General features: G+C 46.7%; 8 protein-coding genes across 8 annotated transcripts; all 8 read right to left on the reverse strand.

Moving 5' to 3' along the window:
* Window positions 1-843: 843 nt before the first annotated feature.
* On the reverse strand, window positions 844-1,848 carry TEOVI_000327300 (palmitoyl acyltransferase 3, putative; the record flags this gene model as incomplete). Its single annotated transcript, XM_067226204.1, has 1 exon — window positions 844-1,848. One exon carries the CDS (start codon window positions 1,846-1,848, stop codon window positions 844-846), a length of 1,005 nt encoding a protein of 334 aa, XP_067082305.1.
* A 436-nt stretch (window positions 1,849-2,284) lies between these two features.
* On the reverse strand, window positions 2,285-3,157 carry TEOVI_000327400 (Protein of unknown function (DUF971), putative; the record flags this gene model as incomplete). Its single annotated transcript, XM_067226205.1, has 1 exon — window positions 2,285-3,157. One exon carries the CDS (start codon window positions 3,155-3,157, stop codon window positions 2,285-2,287), a length of 873 nt encoding a protein of 290 aa, XP_067082306.1.
* Window positions 3,158-3,474: 317 nt separating this feature from the next.
* On the reverse strand, window positions 3,475-4,155 carry TEOVI_000327500 (Protein of unknown function, DUF393, putative; the record flags this gene model as incomplete). Its single annotated transcript, XM_067226206.1, has 1 exon — window positions 3,475-4,155. The coding sequence occupies one exon, from the start codon at window positions 4,153-4,155 to the stop codon at window positions 3,475-3,477; it is 681 nt and encodes a 226-aa protein (XP_067082307.1).
* A 457-nt stretch (window positions 4,156-4,612) lies between these two features.
* On the reverse strand, window positions 4,613-5,863 carry TEOVI_000327600 (2-oxoisovalerate dehydrogenase alpha subunit, putative; the record flags this gene model as incomplete). Its single annotated transcript, XM_067226207.1, has 1 exon — window positions 4,613-5,863. The coding sequence occupies one exon, from the start codon at window positions 5,861-5,863 to the stop codon at window positions 4,613-4,615; it is 1,251 nt and encodes a 416-aa protein (XP_067082308.1).
* A 687-nt stretch (window positions 5,864-6,550) lies between these two features.
* Window positions 6,551-7,213, reverse strand: TEOVI_000327700 (TAX-2; the record flags this gene model as incomplete). Its single annotated transcript, XM_067226208.1, has 1 exon — window positions 6,551-7,213. One exon carries the CDS (start codon window positions 7,211-7,213, stop codon window positions 6,551-6,553), a length of 663 nt encoding a protein of 220 aa, XP_067082309.1.
* Window positions 7,214-7,828: 615 nt separating this feature from the next.
* On the reverse strand, window positions 7,829-10,183 carry TEOVI_000327800 (arginine N-methyltransferase, type II; the record flags this gene model as incomplete). Its single annotated transcript, XM_067226209.1, has 1 exon — window positions 7,829-10,183. The coding sequence occupies one exon, from the start codon at window positions 10,181-10,183 to the stop codon at window positions 7,829-7,831; it is 2,355 nt and encodes a 784-aa protein (XP_067082310.1).
* Window positions 10,184-10,685: 502 nt separating this feature from the next.
* TEOVI_000327900 (uncharacterized protein) lies at window positions 10,686-12,659 on the reverse strand (the record flags this gene model as incomplete). The annotated part of the gene is made up of 1 exon (XM_067226210.1): window positions 10,686-12,659. The coding sequence occupies one exon, from the start codon at window positions 12,657-12,659 to the stop codon at window positions 10,686-10,688; it is 1,974 nt and encodes a 657-aa protein (XP_067082311.1).
* Window positions 12,660-14,373: 1,714 nt separating this feature from the next.
* Window positions 14,374-15,978, reverse strand: TEOVI_000328000 (uncharacterized protein; the record flags this gene model as incomplete). The annotated part of the gene is made up of 1 exon (XM_067226211.1): window positions 14,374-15,978. The coding sequence occupies one exon, from the start codon at window positions 15,976-15,978 to the stop codon at window positions 14,374-14,376; it is 1,605 nt and encodes a 534-aa protein (XP_067082312.1).
* Window positions 15,979-16,156: the final 178 nt, after the last annotated feature.

Raw genomic sequence — 16,156 nt, forward strand, 5'->3', positions numbered from 1 at the left:
ATAAACACGCTTGCAATTATATCTTGTAGTTCTCGCAGTTCCGGAAGCCACGGCGTGGTGGAGTAAACACGATGTGATAGTCCTTCCGTACGTATAGGCGGCGCCTTGCCTTCTTTCGGTTGGAAAGCGAACGATCCTCTAATGAAACTGTCGCCCGGCAGTCGCCAATTACCTTCGAGATCTGCCGAAAAATTACCCTCTTCTTCACTCTCGCTAAACATACCGGATGGCTTTTTCTTTTTATGTAGAAAAACGAAGAGTGCCGTTTTCAAATTTCTCTGTTCTGTGCAGCAGAGTTCGACTCTGAACTGCATATGTCTCATATGACGATAATAAGTAAAGTACAAAAATAAACCGTTCAGGCACCCGCACAGTGGTACAGCAAACAGTATATAAAGTCTCTGCCACACGATTTCACCCTCTGCGTTACGTCCTGGAAAGCTATTACCTGCAGGATAACTGTCCGTCGGGGTATCGTTGGCATTTCCGAACTGAAAGTAGAGCGGAGGAACCGCAACTGCAATTAAAAGTGCAGCAAATGTTATGGCGTTGATAAATAATAGCCACGGTAGCATCTTTCCGCTTCGTCAAATGCGCCAGTGGCGTCTGCAGCTTACCACTAAAGAGAAAAGGAGAAAGAAGGTCGATAACACACAAAGGGGAGGTGAAAAATTGTGATTTTTATAAGTGGAATTCACCACCGGTTTGGAAGAAGTGCCACAAACGAAAATGAGACATTTTTTGAAAAAAAAAATGTCCGCCTCTGCACTGCGATAACCACGCAACACACTCTCGCATGGTTAATATATATATATATACATATATATATAACAAGCTAAGCGATTAAACGGCATGCACCACGTCATCAAAGACAACATAATGCATGCCGTCAAATGCAGAGGGACGTAATGTGGGAAGCAGAAGCCACACACCAATCCAAATGTTAGATATGCGGCCTCCTCTCCTTAAATGTGTAATCAATGGATCTCCCTTCGTTTCGAATAATGCAAGTAAGTTACGTTGTCGGCCAAGGTCATATGGATTGCGAAAGGGAACCAAACTCCCTTGAAAGGCACTTTGTTTTTGTGCCACAATGAATGATTCCACAGCTGTTTCGTTCCGTAGCGCCGCAAGTGTGGCCGCTCCAAATAGGAAGAGAAGTATGAAGAACGTAATGGTGCAAACGCCAAAAAGCAACAATATCGGAGAAGAGTAAACTCCACTTTTGCAGAACTGATGCGATGTTGACCGTTTGACATCACGAGCTGCTACAGTGGAGCCGTGCCACACGGAATGTGTGTATATTGCACATAACATAGATGACACAAAACCTGTTGAAAGCAACAAGTACAACACCATCATTAAAAAGTAACGGTTGTTTTCCGCTTGAACACAATTGTTTATCCATGGGCAGTGGTGGTCCCTCCTTGCAATGCAACGACCACATATCCGGCAGTGGTACTCACGCGGCGCTTTTAGACGCTCGCATATGTGACAAAAGCGCCTCGGCGCGTCCAACAGTCGGCATCTTTCCTGAGGGGGCAGTGCCTCGGCCTGCTCTGTCAATCTTTTCGTTTCCTTCGGGTCTATATTTGGTCCACAGAGGCAAGCGACAGCAACGTAATTAAACAAAATACCGAATGATAGTATACAGCATAGGCCGTACAAAATCATGAAGCCTAAAGTCCCTGGTTCCACCAGCATTGGTATCACTGAGCGCACAGTTGTCACACTGCAGAAAACTACAAGAGATAGGCCCATTGTCAAAACTACGATACCACCGCGCTGTACCATAATGTACGTAAAGTACCAAACCGCCTCATGGGTACTCCGTGATGTGCGTGTCATTGCCTTTCTACTGTTGCAAATATGAAGGGGCGCCGTAGCACCCTTATTAAGTCCACGCCTATAAAAGGAAAGTAGCAAGGAAGGCGACAAACATTAAACACTAGTTAGCAAACCCAAAGAAAGGACAAACCCACAGAAGTAAATGAAAATGGAGGCACTAACTGTGCGGAAAGGAGAATGAATTGACTGGAGGGGGACAAAGAGATTACGTAAGCAACTATACGTAAAATGAAACAATAATGTGACGGTAGTAATAACTAACTTGTAAGCAGTGGCACACTCTCCTATCCAATATATCCATAACCAAATTGACAGCTCGAGCGGTTACACAAGGACCTGTTCATAATCAGTAAGCAAAAAAAAAAAATAGCAGAGGCCAATACCCCCCCCCCACACACACACCAGCTTTCTTTACGCTGTTAAATTACTTTGGGTACTATTTTGCAGCAACGCGATGGCCACAGTCATCAGTTTTGTCACGTTTCGGTGTGCCCTCTGCGGCATTCCGACCGCGCGGAACGTACTTTGACGGGACCCGCTTCGGCGGATCTCTCGACTTGCGTTTCTCTCGCAGTCGTCTTATATACTCCCGCATTTTCGTGTATTTGCATTGACCTAAATGAAACAGGTATTCGTAGGGGTAAATACCGCCTGAATGCCCGTCGGAAAACACGATGCGCAAAGCGTAGTTTCCAACTGGAATAACATCCGTTATGGTGATGCCGCGACGACCGTAAATGAGGGCATCAGCACCAATCACATCGGTGCTGGGGGAGTAAGCGCGCAAGAACTCCGCAAGGAAGCGTGTGCGGTGGGACATAAGCTTCTCACTCTTAATGATACCATCATTAGCAAAGCTACCGCAGGATATTCCCTTTCTTTTTTGTGTGCAACCATCCCCGTTTTCCTCCTCGTTATTTTGTTGCTGCCTCATCTCCCGCGCGGCAGCGGCGCTGAGGGTGGCGGCACTCCACACAAACTCAATGTAAAGTTTGTCTTTAGAGAGTATAATTTGCTGCGGCACCACACGGCTCCGCCACCGCCGTTGCTCAGCCAAGCGCTCGGCCAAATTCTCCTGCATTGAAGGACGCTTTGGGTAGGGGCGTCGCGGCTCTGTGATATGTTTCTCGCTTAGCGGCATCATGTGCGTTTCCGTTAACGATGATAACTTTCTCGCAACGCCTGTACTCAAACGGTCAACTAATGAGGTGAAGTGGCGTGTCTGGTGGTACCAACCAAAAAGTTGTTGCGACTGCAACAAACGGGCCTCCTGCAAATGACAGGGAGGAAATACTAATGAACGACGCATTAAAACTATGAGAACATGCACAAAAAGCAGACCCTACGAATGACACGTCACACTAAATAAAATCTTCATAGAAATATATATGTAGCGTAGTGAACACTAACAGCGGCAGTTGGATGCGAAGTACACATAACTGGGAATTTGTGGTTACTGTAATTAGAAATATGCACAAGAACATGCTAACGAGCAAACACGGAAAACATGGGTCTCGTCAATGAGGGGAAATGTCAAAAAAAAAAGGTTTGCTAATTCGCCCAAAACAAAAAAAAAGTGTAGAATGGCGGGGAACCCGAAGTAGTGGCAACAAAATGCGAATTGCCTCACATGTCCCGCAGCCGCCATGTTCGCTCCTTCAAACCGAGCACACGGGCGGGGTACCGAACTGCATCTTCTTCAGATGTCCCCCATAATGTCCGCCGCCTCAACACGCGATCATACCAACGGTCCCCAATCCACCGCGGCATGGCGTATAACATGCACCGGGCAACTACACTTGGCAACCACCTATCCAATTTCATACCCACACGACACACAGCAGTGTGCTTAGTTGAAATAAGTATGTCAAGTTCATCTTCCACATCGGTAAAGCTCCGCCGGTGCGATGACGACGCAACCGGAAAGCTTAGCGCTTCGTTTGACTTGGATAAGGACTTTGATCGCTTTTTCATTCGCCGTACCCTACTCAGGAAGTCGGCAGTGCGTGACGGTACCTTCTCGAATAGTATAATACCCTCTACGTCTTTTGTAACATCGGGAAAATGCCGGCGCAGCTCCCGCCATTCAATTGAGTCAAAGCTACAAAAGAGCACTTTATTCTCCTCAAGCTTAACCTTGTCCACGTCATGGGTAAGATTAAGGAGGCTAAAATACGAGAAGTTACGTTCCAGTACATATTGCACACGTGCCTGACACATCAAACAGTGTCCATCAAACACTACCAAATTGCGGGGTAGTTTACGCAATATGGTAGGGTTCAAGCGACCCTTAAATCGATACGACATTACACATGTGAGAAGAATAACGAGTGATGCTGCAACCACCCGTTGCTACAAATTTAACAACTAACAGTGATTTGGTACTCTTGTGGTTAATAATATGTGGAACTGTGGACAAACACCGTAGGAAACCTAATGACCGCTGGCGCTACTGCCACTTCAAGGGGCCGAACAAAAGATGCGATGAGAGAAAGAAGCAAAGGAGGTTATGAAGGAACAGCATTACTAGGAGTGCTCGTTAGTTGTATTGCGCTCAAAAGTGTTCAAAAAATTTTTTTGACAAAAAAAGGAAGTGGAGGATCAGATGAGTTCACTAAAATTGATGAAAAAAACACTTCAGGTGTAAGTTTGAGAACACACGTTCTTTCAAGACGATAAAATCGACGATGCAGGAACGGCAGAGTGGTGCATACGTCGACAACAATGTGAGACTACCCTTCCGACACCATCCCCCTTTTTCGTGTCACTTGCCGTAGAATCCCCTGTTTCGTTCGTAGTGAGCTTGCAATTCCTTTTGTGCTTTAACCAAGTCTGGTGTCTTTACCTTGTAGACATCATCATGCATAACATCTGCCGGCCAATGAGGTAACAATTCTTGTCGACGTAACTCCTGCAACAGTTCCTCACGAACCTGTTTCGCCAGCGCCCCCGTATGCTCAGCTGTCCATAAGTCCCGTTTCACAAGGAATTTTTCAAATCGATCAAGTGGGGAGAGCGCTAAGAAGTTTTCAATTTCATCACTTGAACGGTACATACCACTATCATCAGAAGAGGAGTGGTGTTGTAAACGATAGCAAAGAGCTTCGATTAGAACAGGCTGGTTGGTAGTACGTATGATTTGTCGTGCTTGCTGGACGGCTTGCAATATTGCGAGCACGTCCTGCCCATCCACTCGAGCAGATGGAATACCATAGCCGATACCACGCGCTAGCACTCCATCACCTTTGTACTGTACACGCGCAGGAGTCGAAATAGCATAGCCATTATTCCGTACAACGAAGAGAGTGTTAGATCCCGTAGCAGCGGCAAAGTTAACTCCCCCATGGAAATCTCCCTCACTCGCTGCTCCTTCACCGAAAATCACTACGGCTACTCGTGACTTGCTTTCATCGGACAATTCCTCATTCTCAAGCCGAAAAGCATAACCCGCACCTGCCGCATGTGGAATCTGTGTTGCGAGTGGCGAACTTACCATATGCACATTTAACTCCCGCGATCCATAATGTATGGGCATCTGCCTCCCTTTCAGCACGTCTTCCACATTCCCCATGCATTGCGCAACCAACTGTGGAATGTTATAACCACGGTACAGGAGGAACCCAGCCTCACGATACTGCAGGAAGACCTCATCCCGTATCTCTAATCCTGCAGCCGTACCAACGACGGTGGCCTCCTCACCCAATGCGGTAAGGTAAAATGAAATTCGACCCTGTCGCTGCGCCTCCAAAAGAATGTTGTCGATAGTATTTGACCGTATCATCGTTTCCATTATCTTCACTAATGTTTCCTTCGGCACCACTGGTTCGTTTATTTTGTTAACGATATTACCTTCAAGGTCGAGGACGTGAAAAGGGGGTGTCGAGGTCTTGGGGGCCGAGTTGAAGATGAGATCCTCCGTCGTCGGCGAGTTACCAAAATCCAAATTCCACACCCCTTGACCCCGAGAAAAGATTTCCTGAAGGGCACCAAAAAAACGGCACGAGACTCGGAGCATCACCACCAGTTGCAACAAATGATTTTAGTAAATGTAATCAAACCCAAATACCCGTTTCAACCTCTCTCGATAATAAGATCAATGCTACAAAATTAATACTTGACAGATGTGGTGTGTCCGGAAAACAAAGACTTGCCCCTACCACAGTTTAATCTTGCTATGAACATGGTAAGTGCCGAGTAGAGAACGGTAAATAAAGACGATAAGTGGAATCAGCGTTTTTAACCCGTGAGTGTGTATATCTTTAAGGAGAGACACTGGAAGTGAACGCAAAAAAAAAAACAACACAACAACAAGAAATACAAGTGAGATAAAGGAGGGATCAGGGAAGAATAGCTTTGGGGAGCGACACTCACCGACCTACCCCCTCTCCCTCCCGTATGAGTGGTGATTTGCCTACAAATGCGGCAAATATGTAAACAAACACACGCAGTAACTCGTTCTTTACATGGACGAAGTTATGAAAAGAGGGACACAAACGGATGAAGGAGCAAGCCCCCGGGGAAGAAACGCGGCAAGAACAAAAAAAAAAACGGTCAGTTTGGTCACATACACAAAAACCCAAACTCCCTCTATCCTTCCTCACGTCCACACGAGGGCGTCTCCAACAAACTCTGCCGTTGTCCCTTCCCTCTCCCACACTTCGTTCTCTTCTTGAATGTTTTGGCGCACCACGCTCTAGACAAATTACGCCTCCGTGAGATCATCATCGTAATACAAATGAAGCGCGGGAATGTAATAATCTGCATTTAATCCCAATGACTCGAATTCCTCCGACTCGTCCAGCACACCGTTCTCGTCTAGCGTTTTGTCCATATCAAGGTCTCGGGGTTCACTGTCAAGCCGCCGCCACGTGTAGCTTAGCGCGTGGGCGTTGTGGCTCAAGTACCTCGTCATCACTATTTCTCGAAGCGTTTCCTCCGAACAAACCTCGAGTGTGTGTTCGTGACCATTGAGAGTATTAACGATGCGAATTTTTCGGGTCTTGCGTGTGAGTTGTCCAATAACGTACCGCTCGTCTTGCCACCATGGCACCTCATAACTGAGGTCAATGCTACTGTCGGGGAGAACCGTCGGGGTGTGGGCGAAGCGGCCGAAAGGTTGCGCATACGTGCGGAATCCCGTCTCTGGATCGATGCATGTTTTGAAATCCATTGTTTTCTTATCGAGAAGGTGTGTCATATCGGTTCCTGCCGCAAGAATAAGCGGCTGCAGCAAACTGGCGTACCGAGTGCCCTGATACATTTGTATGAGAGGAGTTATATCTAGAACTTTCCCATTGATGGAAACGTATGCATCATCCTCGAAGCAGTGCGCACGCACCTCATGTGGGGTGTAATAACGGGGCATATTTATATTCTAAGTAGTGACTTCAATCACGTTTCTGTCCCTTTATATATGTTATCCGTGAATGTCTTATCGCGGACACCTAAATAGTGCAAACCTCCAGGTGGTGCTGCTTCCTTGGTGTAAACCCTACAGCAAAGTAATAAAGGGAAATTTTTTTTTTTGTGTGTGGGGTCTCGTTGCGTGCAAGAGTCCAACAGCTTCTTCTTGTTGGTTGTATTCTTACTTTTGCTCTTTTTTTCCAGTTTTGTGCTCCTACAACCTTATACCGATGCTGAACTAGCAAAGGGTACAGACGACAGAACACGACATTTTATACGAAGTAAAAAAGAAAGAGTTCCGCACGCGATCACTACATCGCCAATAAGACTCCTTCATCCATAAACAAAAGTTTGTATGTGTGCACATGTATATGCTTCGTTCTAACAATGAACGAGGCGTACAAAAGACAACAAAACGGTGACAGTGGGATCATTCAACTGCACGTAAAGCTGACCATACACGGACAGCGGCAAAACGAAGCGTGCACGAGAGATGAAATGAATTAACAACTGGTCTGTCACAAAAAGAAAAAAAAAGCGTCACAGTCAAAAATAAACGTTATAGCGAGTGCATTACTCACGTCAGCAGAGAAATGTGGCCCGCCCATCCGCCAGCATTCATCGTCTTTGTCAACCGCTTCATAAATTTTCCATCTGGATGTCCCTTCACAAGAATTGAGGCTTCATACTCGTACCATACACGTCCTTTCTTAACGTCCACACAACGTTTCAGATGGATGCTCAGCTCATCTCCACATTTCACCTCCACCACATCACGAGGCTCCACAGGAAGAAAAGCAGGAAACCAACTAAATAAACCAGTAGTGCGCCCGTACTGGACGGTGGAGAGCGACCCAGCGGATGCGCAAAGTAATGCGATGCTGTCTTCAACATTCCCCGTGTCCCCGGGAGTAAAGAGCACAGCGGAGAAGTAGCAAATAAATCCACTGAACCTTCCATCTCCCGACAACGTAAAGTTAAGTGTTGCCTCTCGTTCCTTCGATTGAACTTTAGTTGCGAAGTGGTGGAACGTCCAGCAAGGTTGAGGGAGGCACAATCCAACCGCACGGCAAACGTTGCTGACAAACATAGAGTGGTACAACGCGGCGTGACGGTCGTGGCAATCCGCTGGCGGAGTTGTGAGGCCTCCAAAAGCAGCAGTTGCAACCGACTCCTCCATGCGCGCCGAATGCAGTGGGGCAATCCATGCCGTGTACTGCTGTGGAATTGACGTCAGATAGGGATTACACGGGATCCCAGACGACTCTTGGTAACTCAACAGATTGCAGTAAAAATCATCAAGGCACTCAGGACTCAATTCATTGTCGCCGAAACTTCCAAGTAACTCGGACACAACGAGATCACAAAGACCCCAGTATGGCGGCAACCGATCATCACTTCCGGGAGCCTCTCCAGACCACACACTACGGCCATCTGCATAAATTGTTTCGACTACGTGGCCAGAGTAATTCATCCAGTCATGCCACTGCGGATCAGCACGCACGCGCAGCCGCACGAGTTCCAACGCCTCGGGATTTTTCTCTACGACAAATAAATGAACGCGAACCCCAACACCTGTTGCAGCGCACAAGCACTCGCTGATCAATGGACCCCGACCAGCACCAAGCAACACAACATACACACTTCCCATTGCGCTGCAACCACAACCGTCTCGGGGATTAGGTCCTTGCAACCACATCTTCTCGTGACTGCGGCTTTCGCTGTGGTTCAACCACTCATTAAAATATTTGCTCATGGCAGTGTGGTACTGTTGATATTTTGTGCGATCTTGTTCGAACACTTCATACACCCCACTAGCAAGCATATGTCCAAGAGGCTGTAGTGGAAGTTGCAAGACATCTTCGTAGTCGAAAAACTTATCTCTTCCCCCGTCTGCTACGTGCATCTCGTACAAGGTATTCAACAATTGATACGAATCAACAAATTCCTCCATCGCAAAAACTGGAGCTGCTCGTCGGCGCAACAGCTCAACAACGAACGTGGCTAGGGAAACGAACATCGGTTGGGCAGTGCCCCAGTAAGAATCCTTCAGTGGCATCAAGTCACTTGGAAGTTTCATATGCCGTCCGCAATCGGATGCGCTTAACGCACGCCTTAGCTTTTCAGCGTTGGGAAGTTCAAACGCGGCAACGGACTCCCCAAACCACTCTGATGGTATCGCACCAAACGTTTCGGAAAAGTTCAGAAACGCTACAATCCTGTAAGGAGCCGGACGAACGACTCGGTGCGGTGCTTCTTCAGCGGTGGGTGGATTTTCCCCACCCCAAAGAACAAATGTACGAAGGCGCGAAAAAGCCACACGATCAGCTTGGCGTGAAGCGTCGCAGCGTACCCAAACGTTTGTTGTTTGTGAGTGCTGCAAATGCTTGGAGATTACAAGCGCAGCCGCTTTAAGTTTCTCAGAGCACTGGGGATCTTCCTCATCGAAATCAGGAAGGGGTACAACAACTGCGTGTATACCTAAAAATGCCCCTAAACGAAGTTGACCTTCAATACATCGCACGGATTTGGGGTCGGCCCACGATGAGTACGACACGCTACCGCAAGCAGTCATGCCCCATGATGACGTGTTAGACAGCACCTTCCAAAACCAGTGTTGAGACTCTTTCGAGTATTGCCCTGCAGGACACAACGCCGCAAGGGGAGACACATTACCTGCGAGTGGGTCATCGGTGTTTACACCATCTAGGGAAAACATAAAAAAAGCCGAGCCACTCATCTCCCGCTGCCTCATGGAGTCCATTAAGGATCCCGCACCGCTCACTCCATAGCCCTGAAGTCTCACAGAAGAAGACGAACACCCCCGCGTTTCCTCGTCGTGCTCCATTGCTGTCTCCGGTCGCGATGGTTTTTGTTCATCGCTGGCAACCGGCCAATCCGCAGGAGCTGCAGCGGAAACACATGGCTTCATTTCGTGCGGCTGTTCCTCACTCGGGAGAAAAGAAGATAACACAATGAGAAGCGGATATACGTACCAACAGCAGTATTTAAAAAAAATGGAGGAGGGAGCTAACGCGATTCAACGATAATAATTGTGATGATGATGATGATGGTAAGAGAAAAACTCCGCAAACTGGCAGGTTGCTTGGGCATATAGGCAGAGGGGTACCAGTTTGATAAAATGCAAAGGCCACTAACAAGCAAAACAAAGCAAAAGAGTAAAACACAAAAACATCAACCATCCGTGTACTGCTTCACCTCTTGCTGCTGTGATATTCTCCTGGCAGATACGGTTGATGCCTCCCCAAAACGAGAGTACGGCTCTAATCTTACCCGCGTGTTCATTTCTTTATTTGATCTTTTCCATCAATGAGCAAAACAAAACGAAAAGCGTGCTGCATAGGCCATAACTACTAATGGCAACAACAACAATAACAATAATAATAACAGTAATAACAATAATGGTACAAAAATCATTTTTTCTCTTCACGACTAAATAACATCTTTCGTTCACGAACTAGGTGGAGAACTTGTTCCCTAGTGAAATCCAAGTGTCTACCCCTACTGTCGCTTACACACTCACCGTTGCCGTCGTTTTCCTCACTATTTTTGTCTTTCTGAGCAGCGAGGAAGTTGTAGACCAACTGTGGAGAGACGTCACGGCGCCGTGCACCACCCTGAGGAGACATGTGCCTTGTGGTTCCGACAATTTTAGAATCAGTTGGAACACGCTTCACACTCTGAGTTCTACCCCTTGATTCTTTACTTTCTGCTTTTTTCACCACATATGTTCGACCGCTGGAAAATTTCCGATCGGCGGAGAGAGTCTTTGTGCGCCGTGCCAGTGGTCGCGTTTGCTTCCGGTCCCTTTCTGCATTCACTGCAGTTTCAGCCAGACCCCACATTCGTTCCTCCGCGCCTCCTTTTTTAGGTCTTCCAGTTTGTTTCCACCGCGTCTCCAGGCTAATCAACTGCTCTTGAAGTTTCTGAGAGTCTTCAGAAAGCGGATATAACTTACCCGAGTACCCGCGTTCAGGTAATGGGGGTATGTCATCTACTAAGTCAACCGTGTCCTTCTTTATGGAAAGTTTCTGTGGATGCGCAGTTTGTTCATCCACAACCCGTCTCGAGCTGCCATTTTTTTCCAAGAAATCCGCATGATCTTTCTGGAACTCATCGTATCTGCTCAGTAGATGTCGATACAACTCATCCATGTTTGTCAGGTGCACCCGAAACCTCTCTTCCCTATCTCTGGAAACCTCCTCCGGCTCACTTCTCACCGAAGCCGTATCTGAATTAGAAGACGTGGTTCTAACATTCACAACCTCACGCAATTTACGTGTTTCAGATTTTCTTGCGTGAATGTTGTTTGTTCCTCTCGAAACCTTGCTATCCACGCTCTTCCGAGGAGGATGTAAAGAATTCTCGCGAGCGCCACTACCGCCACGCAACTCCGAATCTCGTCGCCTCTCGCAAGAACCGTCTGGATGAGTTGCCGTACATCTGTGCTGAGAGGTGCCACAAGCCGCAAACCCCTCGGCGGTAGGGGAAGCACTCGATTTTCTTGAACGCGGTGGTGGCTGCTCACACCGACGAGTCGGTTGCCGAAGTGACTGGCACCACATCTGTACGCTGTCATACTTTTGAGTTTCATCAGAGTCACAGCACTCATTAATATATTGTCCCGGAGTGTTGTTGTTGTTGTTGATATTGGCCGGTTCTTCTTCAGATTCTTTTACATCACACTTTTGTTGCTCCGCCTCCTCATGTGTTTCTGCCGTTTCGCGGTTGCTCGGATACGTATGTAACATGCGCTTTTCACATGGACACACATGCCCTTCTACTCTCACACTTGGTGCTACGGGCCGTTCCGCGACTTCATACCCCTGGCCGTCACATCCCCGCTTTTTCTTAATCGTTTGTTCATTTACGGGGATGGAAGACCATTGTGATGGCGGTTGTGACTTTTCCGGCGGAAGGGAGCGCAGAACACTGGAAGGGAGGGGAATCATCGACGGCAACGGAATATCTTGCGGTTTTGGCCACTTCGTCACTGGGCAGTACTCCTCCTCTTCATTGCTTCCACCGGTGTCAGTGCCATGAAAACGGGGAAGAAGTTGAGAGGTGGGGATCCAAACTATGTCATTTGGGGAGGGTTTTGCAAATGAAGAACGCCGCTGGCCGTCAACATTTTGGCGATCAGCAGGAGCATCGGTTGCAGTACCGCGGGCGCTGCATGGTGCAGGTGACAATATGGAGGTTGTTTGTCTACCCGCATTGTTCTTTCGCTCCACTGAATATTTATGTCGATGCCCGATCGAAGTGTGACACTCGCACCGTCCCGTATCCCCGCCCACGGTATCAACACTTCCTCGTACCCCATTCGACTTCACGCATCTCATACAAACAGGTGAACAATATTCTCTACTGCTATATTTGTACGACATTCCTGTCTTTTACCGTTACAAACTGACAGTAGCACCACCACCTGCCAGTAGAATCCTCCACTAAAGGAACTATTACTGCACACAGCTACCCTAGTGTGCAGCTATTTTTTTTTTAATATCCACGCCGTGAGTTCCCTTCTCTTTGGTTTTTATTTGTTATTATTATACATTAGTTCGTTCGAGGGTAGGGGCCAAAGATAACGAGAAGGAAGAGAGAAAGCGCTTGTCGTGAAAACATTCCTTAAAAACGCATTATCGATACGCGTAATCAAGAAAAGAATGAACACAGCAGGACTTTGAGGGGGAACAGTATCTTTAAAAGAAGAAAAAAAATAGAGGCAAGCAAAAGGCATCCTCCAATATACAAAACACAGGGAGGAACACGAAGACGTACAAACATAAAACAAAACATATGCATGTATACAAGCCATTTCATACACCCGCCGCCCATTCACCACATTGTTCACTTCTGCCCACTCCTTCGAGCCGTGGGTTCGTACCTTCTCCCATACACATTTGTTCAAAGTGTCGATTGACACTTATACGTAAAAAAAAAGAAAAAAAAGAAAAAAGCGGCTCCACAGACTTCATTCACTTCTTCTTCCCAACAATAACGACACAATTCATCATCAACGTGGCAGCAAACAAACAAACAAACCAAACACACACACACAAAAGTAAAAAAGTAAAAAAAGAAGCAAACTTCCCTGCGTGTGTCTATAATTAACTATTGCGTTGTAAAACACGGTCTACACAGTGAATACGACACCGCTTCAGCATAAAAGAAAAGAAAAATAAAAGGGAAATGTCATGCGCAGCGACGCTACGAGGTTGGAGGTGTTCAAGAATATATCATGGAATAGGAACTTCAACAGAAAAAACAAAAAAAACTTTTACAATCGCAGATGTGTGCAGTTGCAACTACTACGAAATGACTGTAAAATGGCTGCACAGATAAAATAAATAAAACAAAATGTAAGTAATTCTTCTGTTTTCTTTTCCCTCCACTTTTCTTCTCACCTCAATTTCTCTTTAAAACAGGAAAAATAAATTACTGTTAATAAACAAAGAAAAGAAAAACAAACAAATATTTACCAGGGTGGAAATAATGAACCAATGTTGAAGGAAGAAAAAATGAGAAAAAAAACGCATGTGCGCAGTACCAGTAAGTAGGGAACTAAGCTGCAACCAAACTGAAACGTAATCAGGCATTCACGGACACACGCAAAAACAAAAAAAAAAGTCACAATTTCCTGCGTGGTGGAAACCACACTGACACACCGCAACCAAATGTATAATTTAACAAAAACAAAAGAAAAAAAAGTATGCGCACATGCGTATCAACGAACACGCAACTGCGAAAGCGAAGCGGGAGGGGAAATTTTAGTGGAATTTAAGAATACCATTAATTCCCTTTCCTCCAAACAGGGTTGTTAACCACAGTTTACCTCCTTTCGTCCCCAGTTGATGCCCATAGCATCTACATGCTCTTTTCACTACCTTCTTGCTGACCCACCTTTTCCTCACGTTACTTTTTTTCCCCCTCCCTTCTCTCTCCTTCATTCATTTTAAGTTATTTTCTTTTGTTGTGCTACTGTATCTATTCATTTATTTATTTATTGTATTGGTGTTCTTCATTTCGCCTGCGCCTCCAACCCACCCCACCCCCCACCCACCGGTACACCATTTTTCAAATTCACTTCCATTTATTCCTTTAGATAACAAAATGTGATTGCCACTCCGTCACGGCACTTGCGTAGCGGAGGAGGTCATGACGAACCCGCTCTTTACTCTCCCGCTTAAGAAGTTGACACATACGGCGACTTTCTCGTAATGAAAGGGCATGTTGCTGAGCAAGATGTTGCATTCGCTCTAGCATCAGTACCTTGGTCATACGTAAATCATTACTGGCAGCAGTGAGAATTGCGGTGTACGCGTTGCGGTATTTTTGATCCTCTTCACGAATAAGCCTTCTTCGCTCCAAAACCTCTTGTCGATCCCGTTCCAATGCGGCTTTAACTTCCTCCCGAAGCTTCATTGTAGTATCTCGATGCTGCTGCACCATCTTGCGACCGACTTCCCTCTCTAATTCATCAATAAACCTTACCGAACGGAGCATTTCAATCTTCTCATTTCTACGCTCATAGTCGATCATCCGCCTCGGTTGCTTCTCATAAAATTTGTTTCCTTTAATGGTATCAACATTGAGGCCATGGGGCAAGAAGGCTGAAGCTATTGCGCGCCTGTCACGCCACATTTGAGCACTGACACCATCACTAACCGGATCCATATGACCTCGCTGGTTTTGAGCCGCGCTTTGCTGACGTTGTTGGTGGCGGAGCCGAACCCTTCGTTGTTCTCCTCTCCGTAAGCACTTGTCCATAGCGGTTAGTTGGCCACGTAATTCCGTTAGGTCTGGGGAGTCTCCCATGCCGATATGTCGCTTCGGTGGAATGACTTGAGCGCTCCACACCTCTACGAGTTGACTTGTGGGAATCTCCTTTTCCTCCGTGTTTACAAAACTCCCGCCGCTTCCACCATCATCCTCTTCATCTAACAAAGTTGCCTTGTCATCGTCACCGCTATTCGCAACATCGGACACGGACATCTCAGCTTCAACTACATCGGCATAAAACTTTCTGCCACTTCTCATAGAGTCGTGGTTGTCCTTATGTTTTTCATGCGCACTGTCCACTGCATCCCCAAGTTGAGCAGAGTCGTGATGCCCTCGATAAGAGGATTCATTGTGATGCAAATATGCCTGAACAGCAGCTCTCATATGACCCTCTGCCGCGTGGACGGGTCTCATCAAATGTGTAGGTAATACATGTGTTGCAGCAGCTGGAGGATACCAAGTCCCATCTTCCGCGGGATCACGTGGAACTTCAGCCAACTTGGGTCGCAGTGCAGCGGCTGGAAATGGTGTGGGAGCAGTTAAACCTGCGCCAACAGGCAGCGCACCGCGCCCGGCGCCGGTATGGATACTCATGCGGTTTGCAATTTCAAGGAAAAGTGCGATAAGGCGACTAATGTGCTCTTCATTGAGTTGGACAATTTTCTCAGCGTCGATCCCTTCAACATTCATACCGCATTTGGCACACAATTCATTCAGAACACACTTCACGTTCCATTTCTTCTGCTCCACAGTATAGGGAGAGCTCTCGATGCCCACGATTGTACAGTTGAACAACCGCTGATAGAGAAGCACAAATAAACTTGACGAGCATTGCTTAAGCGACGTGATGGCCGTCTCGTGCGGTATTGAACACATTTGAACGAGAGCATTCACATCATCACATGTGACTTGCGGAAACTCCATTTGGTACAAGTTTTTATCCCTTTACCTTTATTTTCCACTAATTTCTTACTTTTCCCTCTTTTACCTTTTCCCTGCTATATCGTATCCGCCCCCTTTTCCCCTAGTCGGGCGCTAAGAAGCGCTGCCTCGTCACCCAAATACAATCAATTGGGTGTACACAGGTAATATATATATATAT

This window comes from Trypanosoma equiperdum (assembly GCF_001457755.1).
Source record: "Trypanosoma equiperdum strain OVI genome assembly, contig: ctg_704, whole genome shotgun sequence".
In the NCBI taxonomy this organism is placed as follows: Eukaryota; Euglenozoa; class Kinetoplastea; order Trypanosomatida; family Trypanosomatidae; genus Trypanosoma; species Trypanosoma equiperdum.